At 38.5% G+C, this 17422-nt stretch overlaps 1 protein-coding gene across 3 annotated transcripts in view; it reads right to left on the reverse strand.

The window, feature by feature from the left end:
* Positions 1-17181, reverse strand: part of ARHGAP21 (Rho GTPase activating protein 21) — an 80081-nt gene extending 62900 nt beyond the window's left edge. The window contains exons 1-2 of one of the 3 annotated variants that reach the window (XM_081343211.1): positions 15539-15939; positions 6004-6153 (exon numbers count right to left, since the gene is read on the reverse strand). In XM_081343211.1, the coding sequence (XP_081199337.1) occupies positions 6004-6012 (9 nt within the window). In that variant the 5' untranslated portion in view covers positions 6013-6153; positions 15539-15939. Of the gene's footprint in view, positions 1-6003; positions 6154-15538; positions 15940-16389 lie in introns of those variants that run through there. The other 2 variants (XM_081343209.1, XM_081343210.1) reach the window with 2 other exon arrangements.
* Between the last annotated feature and the right edge of the window lie 241 nt (positions 17182-17422).

The following is a 17422-nucleotide window of genomic DNA, read 5'->3' on the forward strand; positions in this document are numbered from 1 at the left end:
GTAAATTAAAATATAATTATTAAAAATGGCATATTAATTTTTTGCTCAACTCTAAATCCAACAAAATCATGATAAGTACTGTCATTACAATTTATTTATCATTTTAGGGGATCATGGCAGAACTCACAATACATATGTCAATAGATACTGGAAATCTGATTCCAAGAAAATCTCATTTGAAAGAAAGGTACAAAATAAAGAGGTCAAAAAGATTGATTTGTAAAAAGAAGAGCAAAGTACAAACATTTGTATAAATAGTCTTTGGCGTATGATCATTTATTCAGTAATTGTTCAAAGCTACGAATGGTGATTATAACCAATCTTTCTGTTCAATTCCAGCTGTCCCAGCACCCTGACAAGATCTGGGTATTGGCAATCAATTAACACGTAGCACCCTGTGATCTGTCATTGCCATTTACAGCTTTCCAAAAAGTTAATAGGGAAGCTTGCAGAAAAGTCACAGGTCACTGGGGTGTCTTCCACGCCCTCACACATTCCCCTACCTTCTCTGCATTTGTGCTGGCCAATCACACACACTCATGCAACCACCCTGACTTTCACCACACCTCCCTCACACCCTTATGTACTCTCTTCGACAAATGCCTCTTGTGCACATCCTCACAACCTCCCTGATCCTTCATGCACTCTTTCTTTCCCTCCCCCACCTGGTAGCAGCCACTTACATGCCTGCTGGTCTGGGATTTGCAGTTTCCTGCTGGCTTCCCCACTTACTTTGGTTGTCACCTAACAACCATGGCATTCAATTAAAGACTGCAATTGGGACTACAGAACTGCTGTCACTAAGCAATGTGGTTGTGCATCATGATTACATCCCTTAGTGACAGAAATTCCACCCCCAACTGCTGTCTTAAGTCAAGGACTACTTTTAAGGTTATGCTTTTATCAGAAAGCAAAATCAAATGGAAAGATTTCAGTAATGTGTAATATAGTATCTCTACATAACTAAAGAAACTGGAGGTCTATAATGAGGCTCCTCAAAGACTATAAATCTGGGATTGTGGGGTTTCTAACCACATTTTGAAGTATAAACCATTATCCACAAGCTGTGACTATCAATTCCCTGCCCCCTTCACTTTCTGGTAAAACATCCAACTATTTGACCACAAGTTTTCATTAGCAGCTGCTGCTATGGATGGCCTATAGTATATTTATAAAATGAATACAGTAAAAAGTGTTTGACTGCATAGAAAGGAATCTCAGAGCATGTCTCACAGATGAGAAGCCAGTTTCTGTTTAAAGTGAAGGATCAGTGAAGCAGACTGATCCTCCAGGCATCTATGCTGAACCTTATTCCCTTATTGTTTTAATCCATTCTCTTCTCTCTTCTGGACCCTCTTGTGTGTGTTCTCTGTCCTTCACCTATTTGAAGACTGCTATGAGCTCAATATAACTGAAAACCTTAACTATACCTTCTAGCCCCAGGCTTCCAAATCTCATGGTAGCCATTTTCTTCCTGATCAATTTTAGAATATTATATTATTCTTTGTCAAATTTCATCTTTTTACTATAAATATTTTCCTCTCTTCTCTGAACTATTAGCTAACTACCTACCCACCTCCAGTGTTGTGTCATATGCTAACTGATGAGCACCTCCTTAATTTCTTGTCTGAAATGGTATAGGGTTTCCTGCCTGAGCAGAGGGTTGGACTAGATGACCTCCAAGGTCCCTTACTACTACTACTACTACTTCTTCTTCTTCTTCTTCTTCTTCTTCTTCTTCTTCTTCTTCTTCTTCTTCTTCTTCTTCTTCTTCTTCTTCTTCTTCTTCTTCTTATTATTATTATTATTATTATTATTATTATTATTATTATTATTATTATTATTATTATTATTATTATTATTATTATTATTTTCCCTCATCCAAGTAAATGGATGGCCACTTGGTCATGACCAAGATGATAACAAGTAAAAGAAGAGCCATTTTGGTATAATGGTTAAAGTAGCAATCCAAAAACTGGACACCATGAGTAGTTGTCCAGCTATAGGTATAAAAGCCAGTTGGGTGACTTTGGGCCCATCAGTCTCTCTCAGCTGAATCTACCTCACAGGGTTGTTGTGGTTGGATAGAGGAGAAAGGAGTATTAAATGTGTTTACCACCTTGAGTTATTTATAAAAATAATAGAGGATAAAAATTTAATAAATAAATAAATAAAAAATTGAGAGCACCAAATATAAAACAGAGTCTTGTGGCACCCCCATAAAAAACTTTCCTGCAAACTGAAACTGTTAACAATCACTCTTTATGCACCGTCATTCAGCCAGTTTTGAGTCTGTTCTACAGTATATAGTGCAGATTAGCTGATATCTTATTTTTATTAAGGAGACTAACCTGAGAGACTTTGCCGACATCCAGATCTATTATGTCTAATGCACTCTTCTGATCTATTTAAGTTACTAACATTATCAAAGGAGATTAACATTAGTCTGGGTAAGCCAATCCATATAACTGAATTCTAGAAGCAATTTTGCTGTAAATTAACAAATATTACTAAAGGAATGAAGAATGAGATAAAAGTAACATGAAGGTGAGATATACAGCTATGGTGAAATGATAACCAGTGGTAAACCACAGGCCATTTGCTTAAGAACAATTTAAAACATACTAAATTATCTAGGCCTTCCAAAGAACATATTCCATTCTGTAGAATCTATCTGATTTTAAAAACTATAGAAGGAGAGAAAGAAAGATTCATTAAACTGAGAAATCAATCCATCCTTCTCCCCAATACTTCTAAACATTCAACTGGTCATTACATAGCAAATAAGTATCCAAGGTACCTAATCGTTGGTGTAAAAAATATGCATGAAGTTTAAAATAATGAGCTGCTAGTTCTATGATCTAACATATTAAAGTTCACTTCTTAAATAATTTAGTTTAATCAACCTGGAGCTGATGACAGTGATTCATCTCATTACTCTTATGTTAGAGGTGAAAGGGCCTCTTGGTGTTTGACACAGTCTGGGTGAGGTCCTGATAAACTGGGTGTGCCAACATTAACAATAGAACCAGCATAGTCATTCATCCATAGAAATATGTAAGAATCTGAATAGATTATGGCATAGAATTTACAAATATAACATCACCGACTTTTCCCAAAATGCAGACATACTTTGCAATATTGAAGATATGATATTACTGAGGGTAAAGGTAAATTGTGTTTTGCTTGGATATGCAAAATCGCTGCATTCTTCAAGAGAAATTATGGTCTCTGGGCAATATAGAGGGTAAAAATGTCAGCATTTATTTTTATACTCTAGTTTTGTTTGATCTAATTTAACTAGTATTGAGATGGCTTCCAAATGCAATAGTTGATATTTTAAAAGCAACCCCATTTAGAGCTAGTACTTTACTTATTCCAAGTAAAAATGGGTGTTGTTCCATTTAACTAGACTACATGTATGTATTAGGCATAAAACAGATTCACGCATAAAAAGACAGCAGCACTTTTAACTGTTAATTTCATATATTGTTTGTTTGGTTTTTATCCCACTTTCATTATTTTTACAAATAATTCAAGGTGGTGGACATATCCAATACACCTTCCTCCTTCTATTTTTCCCACAACAACCCTGTGAGGTGGATCAGGCTGAGACAGGCAGATTGACCCAAAGTTAACAGTTGCCAAAGTTCTTGTTCTGTACATCAACTAGCTGACCATTATTTTTAACTAGACTAGGTTAGATTTTCAGTGTGTTTAAGTCCAGTATGTTCACTGAAACTCCATCAGCATAAAAACTAAAATATACTACTTAACATTAAACCTACTTGATTTCTGAAATAATCTGCTGTGTTCTGAAAAAAATAAGCTTTGAATTAATAACCTAAATTATATACTTTTAAATGTCAATAATTCTTCAATTCAATATTCTTGAATAATACCTATAAAAGGGAAGACCGCCCATGTTTTATTCAAGAAGCTTCAGGACAATTAATTTATTTTTTATTATTTTACAACTGGTTTTATGTTGCTTTAACTGGCAACTCTAAGAAGCTTACAAAGTTAAAATTAAATAAATAATTTAGCAAAATATAAACAATACCATAAATACCAATAAACCATATTTCAACAAATTATACAATCATATACAATAATGAGTACGAATGAAACTTACATAAAGTCAACTGTACTTTTAATAGTGCTCTTTAAATTCTATATTTTTGTAATCTTTTTATTACATTATAGAATATAAATAAGAGCCTTATACAGTAAGAGTAATAATTACAATGACATAGGTAGTTCTTGACTTTTTTGCAGCTATCCATTTCACCCCTAAGAGCTATGCCATTTGTAGCAGACTAGTATTTGTTTAGGCCAGGGGTCAGCAACCTGAAACAGTGAAAGAGCCACTCGGAACCGGTTCCCTCACAAAATGAAAACCTGGGAGCCGCAAAAAATATGTGCGCATGCGCATACATGCACGCATGCACAGAACAGGTTTTGACTGAAGAGTGGTGCCAAGGCGAGATATGCACCTACCCTGCATATTTGAATTGATTGATTGAACTTTTTTAGTCCCACTTTTTTTTTTGGACTGCACATGGCAGAGGACTGGGAGCCGCAGGGGACGGATGAAAGAGCTGCATGCGGCTCCGGAGCCACGGGTTGCAGACCTGTGGTTTAGGCACAGCTTTAGAAAAGTTGCTAAGAAACAAACATTTTTTTGCCAAACAGATTTGAAAAATCTAGTGTTGAAGCACAATTTTATTTCCAATGCCTCCATGACTATCACAGTAATTTGATGCATACAATAGTTATTTGATAATTGACTATAAGTCAATTAAAAGTCCAGTTGGAAAAAGTCAAAGGCTATATCTCACAGATTTTTCAGGGAAGCATTGATCAATATTATCCTAGTATTCAATGAATAAATTCTTTGCTTTAGACCAGGAGTCCCAGTCTAGTACCCTTAATATGCATTGGCTTTATTTTCCATAGTGTGTGTGTGTATGTGTGTGTGTGCGCGTGTGCGCACAGTGGCTTATTGGTTAAAGACACTGAGCTTGTCAGCTGGAAAACTGACAGCCTGGATTTAAGATCTGAGCACTGCACAACAGGATGAGCTCCTGTTACTTGCCTTAGCTGCTGCCCACCTAGCAGTTTGAAAGCATGCATATGAAAGTAGATAAATAAGTACCATTTTGGTTGGAAGGTAACAGAGTTCCATGCGTCTTTGGCATATACCCATGCTGGCCACATGACCACTTAAATGTCTTCGGACAATGCTGGCTCTCTGGCTGTGAATCAGAGATGAGCATCGTCCCCTAGAGTTGGACACAACTGGACATGGGAAATCTTTATCTTTTCCATATTATTTACTTAACAGAAGAATTATATTTGTACCTTTAGGTAAATATACCTATTTATAATGCAATGCCTCTCCTATTTCTATAATAAAAAATATTAACACTTTAACCAAATATGCAGATAAATATTGTCTTCAATCACTAGCATTTTAAGATGCTAACAGACATAAATCATGATGCTCCAAAATAAACTTCCATATTTACCTCCAACTGACGACAACATCATTATGAAAAGAGTAAATACAAAAAGAATCAGACTTTGGAAGAACAAAATATAGCAACATTTGTGAAAACATTAGTTAGCAATCATTAGTCATTAGTTACCAAACTTCAATGTATACATATAAAGAGCACTAACAGTTTGGTATAATGCTTAAGTTGGTGGGCTAAAAATCAGAAGGCTATAAACCAAAAGAATGATTTTGAGTCAGTCAACCTGCCATGCAGGACTGCTATTGTGAAGAAAACAAAAGGAAGGAGTATTAGTTATACTTGTTACCTTGAGTTATATATAAAAAGTTGGGACAAAAGTATTTTACATATAAACAATTCATCAATATTGCAGTAGAATTTAGATGCAAGTATATCCTGTAAATATCAAGTCTGATTTATCCTTACCCAGGAGATTGTCAGTATTCACAATATAGTTGCTAGAGGTTGATCTAAAATGACATACCAATTCCATTTACGTGTAGTATTCAAACTGAAGGGGCATGGTGGCCTAAATGGTTAAGATGCTGGACTTGTTGATTGGAAGGTCAGCAGTTTGAGACCCAAGCACCACATGATGTAGTGAGCTCCTGTTCTTGCCCCAGTTCCTGCCAACCTACCAATTCAAAAGCATGTAAAAGCAAGTAGATAAATATGTACCACTTGGTGGGAATTTAACAGCATTCTGTGCACCTCAGCATATAGTCATGCCGGCCACAGGAACACAAAAGTGCCTTCGGCAGTGCTGGCACCCTTGGCTAGGAAAGGGAGATGAGCATCCCCTCCTAGAGACACGTATGACTGGACAGGAAACCTTTACTTTTTATTATTATTATTCAATCTGAAAGCCAATTGTTAAGACTGGTGAAAGCTCTACAATCCTTGCCTCTTTGCAGAGGTGCTGTTTCAGTATCAATTAAGCATCATTAAGCCCCTTCAGAACAAGCTTCTTGACTTTCTTCACATTTAAAATTATATCTGCACCTTGAGTGAAACTCTCTAGAAAAAGAAATACTGTACTTCTGAAGTATATCAAAGTGACGAGACACTGAAGGAAATTGAGAATAAAGCTTTTCAAAACACATGAAAGAACCTTTTGTTGAAACTGAATAGCATTTTAATTTGTACACAATTACTAAATCATATGCTCACAGTGGCCTATGCAAGAAACCACAAGTAATGTCAACCTTGGGAGAGGGGCATCACTGTACAGATGGCATATATCACATATTTGTATCCCTATATCTGATGAAAGAACAAAAATTACAATGTTTGTGTGATTATTTCATGTGCTTTTTTCATCTGCCTCCTAGTGCTCTCACTGCATGGATATGCATGCGTACTCAGAACAGAAAGACTAAGCATCAGGAGCAGTTCAAAATGACAGATGGTATGGCAACCTTTTTGAGTGAGTGCAAAATTAAAAAAACTATGCTACTGAGAAACTAAAAATAAAGGTTAATTAACCCAATATTGGCCCTTTAAGGACAAAATATTAAATTGTGATTTGATGTACGTTCTGCCTTTCTATCTTGTGCAGTCTCAAAGAGGAATATGAAACCTTTGTTTCAACTTCCAAGCTATGCAGAATTTTTTTGTTATGTCTGAACCTAGTTCTCTTTAGTTTACAAGTCAATGCCTAGTTATATATTCTCCCTGGAATCCCATCAGAAAGAATAAGTAAAAGAAGCTTCGATAGCCAAGATGCTGCCATTCAAACCAGATCACAATGCCTGAAATACCACTCAACATACGCTCAAGTTGCAGTAAATAGGTCATTTCATTATAGATAACAGAGTAAGAGTTGGAAGGGATCTTGGAGGTCTTTTTATCCAATTCCTGCTCAAGCAAGAAACCCTATACCAAACTGAAAACTTTTCTTACTGTATTTTATTTATACTAGGGATAGTAGAGCATTCCCAGATTGTGAATATTCTTTCATAGCAGAGCATTCCCAGCTTGTGAATATTCTTTCAATATTCACAATGTGGGAATATTCCACTATCCCTAGTATAAATAAAATATAGTAGGAAAAGTTTTCAATTTGGTACAGGGTTTCCTGCCCGAGCAGGGGTTGGATTAGAAGATCTCACCCAATATAGGTGAACCCTACTGGAGTACAGTTTCCATTTGTCAAGAACACCTCTACATTTTTGGGATGTAATTTCAACTTGCCCACTCACATTTAGTCCATTACTATATTTAGTGAAGATTCAAGAGTATCTATGACTTCTTTGAGTTAAATAATAAGGAGCAATAGGCTGAATACTATCAGTATATTATTTATGCAAGTAGTTATCAATTTGTGATCGGTCGTTTTACAGTTGTTCAAAGTTACAGCAGTTATAGCAGTCTCTCTCCCCCCAAGATCTGGTCCCCAAGTTCTGGCCACTGCAGTACCCCCAGATTCATTCACTTTTATAACCAAATGCAGGAGCACTGCAGCACCCCCACCTATCTTCCCTTATGTGATCCCTGAAAACATTTCCCTCCCCCATCAGCTCCCCTCTGACGTTAGGCCTGATTCACCCCCCACTAAGTCCCACATAATCCTCCTCACTTACCTGTTGAAGAAATGCTATGTTTTCCATAATGCTGGAATGGGCTGCTTTGGCACAATTCCAAAATCATGCTGCATTGGCTAGGGATAGACCACTCCATTTTGCTGCCTTAACATGACTTGCATAGTGCTGTAGAAGCTTTTCACAGCCTTCAGAAGCTTGCTACATTATTGTACAATCTTGTTAAGGCAGCAAAACAGAGTAGTTTGTGCTGCAGCCTCTATTTTGTTCCTGCCCACAAGCAGGTAAGGGCAAAATGGCAGTTGCTTCCAAGTTGCTACTGGACAACCAGGGACAAACTGCTCCATTTTGCTGTCTTAGCTCAGTTGTACAAGCCTGCAGAACCTCTCTACAGTGTAGTGCAACCTTATTAAGGTAGCAAAATGGATTAGTTTGTTCCTGGGCTGCATGAAGTAATTCTGGAAGCAGGGGTGCAATTCAGCCAGTGGAAGCATAGCAGCTGATTCTGAATTTGCCCCAAGCCGCTGAGGGACAAAGTGAGCTGTTATTTTGCTAATGCAGCCAACACAGCCTTTTAAGGCCCAGATTTCTGAAAGACTATGCAGATTGCATTAGCAAAGTAGAATGGGTTGCTTTTTCTCTTGGCTGCACACAATATTCTGGAAGCAGCCACCATTTTTCCAACAGTTGAATTGCATTCTGGTAGCTGTAAATATCTGGAATTGTGTCACACGGCCACATGTTGAAGTGAGCCACTCCAGCACTCTAGAAGGCCTCAGAGCTTTTCAAAAGGTAAGCCAGGAGGGGAGTATTTGGCCTAGTGGAAATCAGGCCTAAAGCTTGGGGGAATCCAGTGGGAGTGGGAAAAGGTTTGTGGGGACCCAGGGCGGCGGGGGGGGGGGGAAGGAAGCAAAGCACGAGGTATCTATGGGGGTGGGTGAGGAGGCCTAGGGAGGACTGTTGCCTGGGAGGTCTCCAAGGGCCTTCCAATCCCTGAGGCACTCAATGCTCCAGTGAATGACTTTCACACTCTTTTAACAATTCACTGGGAAAAACAGGGATGGGAGGGGGAATCATTAAGTGAGACATTTCACTTAATGACAATCACTACATGCACCCCTAGTGGGCAGGCTACATTACATCATATCTTGACAACTACCTGTATGCAATTCCAAAACACCAGATAACCTCATGTAGATATTGAAGAACCCTGGAGATAAGATGAATCCCTGTGGGACATTACAATTCAACCTTGATGCTATATAATAGTTCTATAACACTGACTTCTGGACATCATACAGTAGCATCTTCTGAATACAGCCCAATAGGAAGAACCAATTCCATTATAAAATTGCACCATTAGTTCAGAAAAATACTATTATTGATGGAACTGAGTTTTACTAAAGAAAAATTAGCAAGTTACTCTTTCGTGACACCCCCAAAGTCCATTTATTTCATATATGATAGCCACCAAATCCCTGATTTAAATCATTTCAGGTATCTTTCAGTTATATCCGAAGCTATGAAAATATCATTTTCTTGATTATGTTTTACAAAAGTAGGTGACACTGGCCCATAATTGTCCTGAATCAAAGAATTTTTAAGCAGTAATCTTGTCTCTGTGGAGATCAAATAAAAGGTTAGCCATCAATTTTTCCACATAACTTGTCCACATCTTTGAGGCCAACAGGCTGAGAAGAAATCAAAGCTGTTTGGACAAGTGGTGGTTGAAGTTGTGTTTCTATATTCTGCCCTAACACTTTAGTCAACGTTAAGGGAAATATAATTAATTTTGCCCAAAAAGATTGTTCTGGCTTCTACTCTCAAATATTTTGATGGATGGGATGCCTCAAACATAGTACATTAAAACCATATTGCATTATTTTATATTGATGGAACTGAAGCAGTGAAATACAGGTAATCATTGTTTAGCAACTGCATCCTAGAGTGACTGTAAAAGTGATAAAAAAAATAACTTGCAAACAATCCACACATTAACAAACTCAGCAGACCTGTAAGGTAAAGGCAAATTGAAATAAGATGATAAGTACAACCACAGTTTAACTTAGTAAACACTTCACTTAATGAATGAGTTGCCAGTCCCAATTATGGTCACTAAATGAAGTTTGTTAAGACATGCCATTCTAAGAGTCCAAAATAAATATAAACTAAGGGTAAAGGTAAAGGTTCCCCCGCACATGCGTGCTAGTCGTTTCCAACTCTAGGGGCCGGTGCTCATCTCCGTTTCAAAGCCGAAGAGACAGTGCTTGTCCGAGGACGTCTCCGTGATCATGTGGCCGGCATGACTAGACACCAAAGGCGCACGGAACGCTGTTACCTTCCCACCATAGTGGTCCCTATTTTTCTACTTGCATTTTTACGTGCTTTCGAACTGCTAGATTGGCAGAAGCTGGGACGAGTAACAGGCGCTCACTCTGTTACGTGGCACTTGGGATTCGACCCGCCAAACTGCCGACCTTGTGATCGACAAGCTCAGCATCCTAACCCACTGAGCCACCGTGTCCCTTAAATACAAACTAAGGTTTCCTAAAAAGATGCTTCTTTGGATGTCACTGCAGGAAGCCTTTTTTTAGAAAAGAAATGTTGACAAGGCCAGACTAGCGAACTGATGATCAAATAATACTTTTTAATTATGATGAACCTACCCTCAAAGCCAAAGAAGAGCTGAAATTAAAAGGACTTGTCTGGATTTATATTTACAATTGAAAGAAAGGTTTAAATTAGATTTAAAAAGTTATGGAATTGATTTTGTACAAAATGAATAGGAAACGCTTGTATCGTAACAATGAACATATTGCTAAGGTTTATAAATTGTTATTGAAATTGAATTTGGAGAATGAGCATGTGAACATTGTATAATTCAATGGGAAAAGAATATAGGACATAATATAATGCTTGAATGATAGGAAAACATGGAGAAAAGGTTTAAAGTTCACATTAAATTATATATTTTTTACCACTGATATGTAACACTAGATAAATTGTCAAAAATGTATAAAACTACTTCAAATGTATGTTGGAAATGTAAATGTAAAGAAGGAACATTTTTCATTTATGGTGTAGGTGTGATAAAGCAAACAAATATTGGAAAAGGATTCACATCTTAATACAGAAGATTCTTAAAGTGAATATAATGGTAAAACCAGAGCCTTTTCTTTTAGGCTTAATAGACAAAGATCTTTTAAAAAAGACTGGAATTTTGATGTTATATATGCTGACAACAGCAAGAATGCTGTATGCACAAAAGTGGAATGACACCTTAATTCCCACAATGGATGATTGGCTGCAAAAGAGTTAGCTGAGATGGTTAATTAGACTCCTTTAATTAAAGTTTCTACTTGGAAATTGCTTCTGGATTTTGTGACTGAAGTAGAAAAAAATGAAACTTTGATTTTGGGTTTGCTGATTAAAAGGTTTGTTGTAGTAGAAATAGTAGTATATATTATTATGTAAAAGGAAAAAGTTGAGACTGTATGTTCTTACCTTGTTCTACTGTGCTAAAAAGAGTCGGAAGTCCATGCATTTTCTTCTCCCTTGTACACTACACTTTTTCCTCTTCTCTTTTTCCTCCCTTATTTTTCTATTATTTTTATTTTCATTTGTATTTTATACTTTGATAAACTAACAAAAAATTGTGAATCAGTTTGCACAAGGATGCGTCTTTTCCCCAAGCTCCTTTATATTCCACAGAGCAATCAAAGATTCTGTAAGCACATTAATAAGATTATCTGGTTCTATTAAAAACCATTTAAACCAGTGCCTACCATTACTATGTTCTTGTACCAACAATCTACAATTTACCTAGGAAACTGGGTAACTATGACAACAGTCATACAGGGATCCACCATCTATAGATTGTGTGTGTGTGTGTGTGTGTTCCTGTGTGTGTATCGTTGTACTAGTACTCTGGCTCTCAGAGAGGGCTCTCATCTTTATGGTGAACTTGTCCAGCAGGAGCAGCTGAGGACAAGAAATCCTGACTGCTCCTGATCACCATAAAGATCATCTTATCTTGTTCAAAAAGAGACCTTATACAGCATCTCTACACCCAGATGGTATCCTTTCTGGCCACCTGAAAATAGCATCATCCATCCAAAATTGGCAGACTGTCAGATGTCACATCTGATCAGTAATATGAATTCTGTACAGATCAGAGTAAGTCAACCTCTCAGATTTTCAACCCTAACTGACCTATACCATGGAGTTAACTAGAAGAGAAAACAAAAAATTAACTCCATCCCATCCTCATCATCTCACTCAGACAGTCTTCATGATACACGCCACATGCACACTTCATTTGGAAATAAATCCAGGATATAAGTTTTTTTTAGCAGTAGTTGACCTGGGAACAAAAAATATGGCTTTTAAGAGGGACAGCCAACTCTATTATTTTGACTTTTTTCAAGTTGCAGCCTAAACAAATAATTGAGATCAGCCTTGATGAGGCTTTAGAAATATAAACTCACTTGAATGATCATTTAGTACTCCCAAATTAGAAACAACCATGTTCAGGCTTTCTTCCTCTGTGTTCCGTCTGTTTCTCTGTTAATAAGATTGCAATCTGTTTATAAACATGCACCTTATTAAATCCAGAGAGAGAAAAATCAGAAAAATACACATATGATCAAATTAAAAATCTTTAGTTGTGTGTACATACATGTGTGTGCATGTGTATACAGATATAGACCTACACACACACACACAAAAATCTATATTCAGTACAATACTGAAATGAAAAAGAATTAACACATAATTTCCTATATTGTAAGATGCATTCAACACTTAAATGACCCCATAGCAATCTGTAAAAATGCTCATAAATCCTACATTTAAAGCAACAATTCCTACAACAAAGACAAAACTCCAGAATACCATTTGATTTTTAGCATTAATGTCCTAACAAATTTAGTACTGATAATAGATTTCATTTCAATAGTGCTATTATTGTGTTCAGGTGAACCACAATTCCTTTCTTAAAACTTATTCTCATCGTCTGCATCTTATTGCCTGCAATAATTACTTTGGGATTGTGTTTGAAGGCAAGAATCACATGTATAATAGTAAGTCATGAAGTTTAAAGTTTATGATAGTTGCATTCATAAATTAAACATTGTTGATTCATAATGTATTAAGAAGCTGCCACACTCTGGGCAGACTACATTATATGACCATAATATTTGCATATTTGTATAACGTTACTCAGAAGTACTTTTGTTCTACATATTTGATGCATATAGATGTATGTATATGCACACTACTTCTTTAAAATTGTGAACGCATCCCAGATTTTTTTTCCAAAATGAACACTATTCATACCATATAAGGGACAAAGACAATATTCGAAAATGGTAGAGTCCTGTTAATATTTTGCAATATAAATTGTTCAACTAAATGTTAATAAGACAAGGTAAAGGCATGAGCAAATTCTCATTTCAAGTTGATCAAGGCCACTACAATCATTTCTGTTAGAGCACAGGTTATAATCAGCTCTTAAATATTTATATAGCAACTATTATCCTTTTCAATATCAGTGGAAAAAAAGTCATAATTTTCTTTTGGATCTTTCAAATCTGATTTTTTTCTGCACAAACAACTCTGAACTAAAATATGTCTTTGCACAGAGAAAAGAAAACATATTTGCTACTTGCTACTTCAACAAGTGACTCCACCTATAAAAGCAGCAAAACCATAGTATTATTTGTTAAAATGTATCATTATAATCAAAATAAAACCAATTCAGATATCATACTGCCTAATTATCAACTCCTTGTTCATCAAGAGAACAATTGCCTGGACTGAGAGGACCCTCGTTTTCCTTTCTCTAGCTGGAACTACTTATGATTCAGTATTCACTTCTAAAGGACAAAACCAAACCAGAACCATAGTTAGCATTAACAAAACAATAAAAGAAAACAAAATTAAAACATAATACTTCAAATTATGCATTGGGTCTCTACTTCATAATTACTCTATCATCAGTATAGAGTTGCTAAAGCTCATTCATTCAAATTGCATTCCAAAAGCTCTATTTGTCATTTATGTCAATATATATGACCAAAAGCATATAGTTAAACATCACTTCAGTTATTGTGGAAGTCAATTATACATTTTCTTCAGCTATGCCACAATTAAAATTTATACTATTTTAGTAAAAAGGTTATATTTCATTTCAAAGAGATTTCATTTTTAACTGTAGGTACAGCACTGCTAAAAGTGATTTTCTGAACCAAAGATGGGATTTTTTTTTTAAAAAAGGGCTGTTATTTTGATCAAATACATGGTCAGAAATATGGATTTTTCAAAAATTATTTTGCTTATGCTGAACAAATATTCAAAACTAAGTCTACATTGCAAGTTACAGATCTAAGAGTTCGGTGGAAAGGTGTACTCTCAGTGCTGGAGAACAGCACAACTCAGTAGAGGCTATTATTGTTAATAAAACAGACAATATTTCAGGGTAGAATATATTCATCCCTGTCCCCCAAATAGAATATAAGGACTGACATTCAGTTCCAAAAAGGAAAAAAAAAGCATTCCGTTAATTTCTATTAAATTTGAAGTTGCCTTTTAAAAACAGAAGCTAGTTCAATGAACCGGTATCACTTTGCTTATTTTGTATGCCTCAACTGCAAGGGATTAATTATGGTTTACCATACTAAAGATAGGTGGATTATATAAGTAGTGCCTGGTTCACAACTTCTACTTAGTGAAAGAGTTATTTGAAATAAAATCTCAGTCAAGCAGCCCCCCCCTTTTTTCATTTTCTAATGTTTTCAGACATAAAAAGTATGGAGCTAGAGGACTAAGAATCCAATCCATTATTCTTTTGCAAAAAAAGAAAAAGGAAAAGCATTTGAAATACTAAGCCTTAAATATAAACAATGACAGTTCTCCATCATAATTTTCTACAGAGAACCTGCCCAGCCCAGGTGTTATAGCAAAAGCAACTCTTTCAATAATGTGCTTACAATACCACAACACCATTTGGCATTTTTTACATTAAAGCACAAGGTAAGCCAAAACAGTAGAATCTGTTTTAAAGCTACACTAAACTAACTCTCTATTTATAGGTGTAAATTCCATTATTCAAAAAGACATTCACAATAAATCAGCTCCACAGGCTTTCATAATACACTAAAACAAATATACACAATTTATAATCAAAGCTCAAAGCTTTACATGCGGAAGATAAAACATTCATACACCATATGCTTTCACACTCTACATCCACAGACACACTGCAGAATATTCTGGCACGGCCAATGTGAAAGATACTCTCACAGTATTTCTATGAAAAAGGAGTCACTTTTTGATACTTACAGCACAGTGCTGGCAAAGATCTAATGTTTTTATGTACCACTAATAGGGATCCTGGGTTGCAAACGTTGGCTTTCTAAGGACAAGCTGCTAATTGGAAAGTGGCAATTCCACACTGTTAAGCCCAAGAAAAATACACACCTTTTCGAATTTGAGATCCATGGACTAACATCCCAGCAGCAGAGCCGGGATAGTGGGAGAGCCCCGGGAAGCTTTTTGGAGTAAGCTCGTAAAAAGAGGGGAAGGAAATATGTGTGTACTGTACACACACAGAGGCACCAGAGGGAGGGAAAAATAGAACAGTGTCATTCAAGGGCTTCACGAAAAAAAAAACAACCCGGGGAAGACTGCACCGCCTCCTCTCTCCCTCCTATCAGATCAATGGGACAAAGAGAAAGGGGGGGGGGAGAGGCAGAGAAAGGAAAGTCGGGGGGGGGGTGGCTGCCTTTTCTAAAGGGTTTCCCAGAGAGGGCGGGCGAAGGGCTGGAAGCAGTAACGCTCCCTTCCTTTATCAACAAGAGGAGGTCCCGCTGTGGCATCTCCCCCCACCCCCAGGAGCAAACGGGGAGAGACGAGCGAGGAAAAAGTAGCCGATCTCTCTCGCCCGGGGCCTCCGCGTCCTGTCAGGACCAGGAACCCATCCAGCCTCCGAAAGCGGGGAGGAAAGGGGAGCGGAGCCGCGTCGGCTAGAAACTTTTTCTTTTTCCCGCCCCTTTTCCCGTCTTTCTTCCTCCCCGCCTCATTCGAGGGTCGGGCGGCCGAGAGCAACACACGCCGCTTCAGCAACTCCGGGACGGGAAGGCAGGAAGCAGGCAGGCCACAGGGATGGGGCGGCCATTAAAGCCGCTCCAATCCGAGCCTTTCCCCGCGCACGGCGGCTGCCACCGAACCGCCCCCGCCGCGGCTTCCCGGTGGCGCTCGCCTCAGCCTTTGCCCGTCGCCCCACAGCTGGGATCGGGTTCAGCCCCCCTTCGCCTGTCCCCAGGTCTTACCTGGCTGTATTTCTCGGGGACTTCGGCTGCCGAGGAGTCTCTTTTTCCCTGGAGTGGCCCCACTGTCCAACGGCTCGCCATTATTTCAGACTCCAGTTACAATGGAAGGAAAAAAAATCTGCTGGAGTCAATCCGAGGGGGGGATTTGTCGCGCGGCAAAAAAATAGGCTCCCGAGGGAGGAAATGGGGCGGGAGGCAAAAGCAAAAGAAAAACACGGCTGTCCACATGCACCAAGGAAGACGGGGGGCAGCCACTCCCACCTGGAAAAGATAGAGCTCAGGCTAGAAAAAAACCTTCTTTGCCTTTTTGGTAAAGAGCAAAAATGTTTTTAAAAGAGCGCTGTCCAGCACGCAAATTCTAAGCAAGCCTCGCCTTCACAATAGGGTCCAGGAGGAAAAGGATTCTCTCCCCCCCCCCCTCCACTTGTTCAAAAAGCCCGGTGAGGAAAAGAGGAGCGGAGGGAAAGGTCCTGCTGGACTTTCTCTACCGGTCTCGGTCGCCCCGGCGAGAAAAGAAAAAAGGGGGATGTGTCAGTGGCCCAGGCAAAAGCCGTCGCCGCCTGCTCCCGCTGCCGCCCGTCCCTTGTTAGGCTAATTGCATTGGCTCGTCATCTTCCTCTTCCTCCTCCTTTGCAAAGCCGTAGCGCAGGGAGGAGAGGGCGGAGGAGAGCAGAGGCGCTTGCCGCTGCCTCCTTCGGGCGCGCACGCATACACCCGTGTCTGAAGCATTGAGAAAAGGGAGGAGGAGGACACCCATATATACAATTTGTCCAAGGACAGGGAAATAAATCAAGATTCCCGCCCCCTCCCCGTGACCGACATTTCCTTCTCAGGCGACGGAGGAGCGCAAGGTCCGGGCCAGGTTGGCGAGGAGACCGGATGCTCCTTTGGAGAAGCTCAGGAATTCGAAAACTTTTCTGCCCGATCCTGCCAGGCATGTGACACGGAAGTCTTGCCTGCTGCATACGCTTTTGGCACACAGTTTGAACCGGCCCAGGCCGATTGCAACCTGAAGCGGGGAGGTGGGGGGAGC

Source organism: Vipera berus (genome assembly GCF_964194415.1).
Source record: "Vipera berus genome assembly, chromosome: Z".
Taxonomy (NCBI): Eukaryota; Metazoa; Chordata; class Lepidosauria; order Squamata; family Viperidae; genus Vipera; species Vipera berus.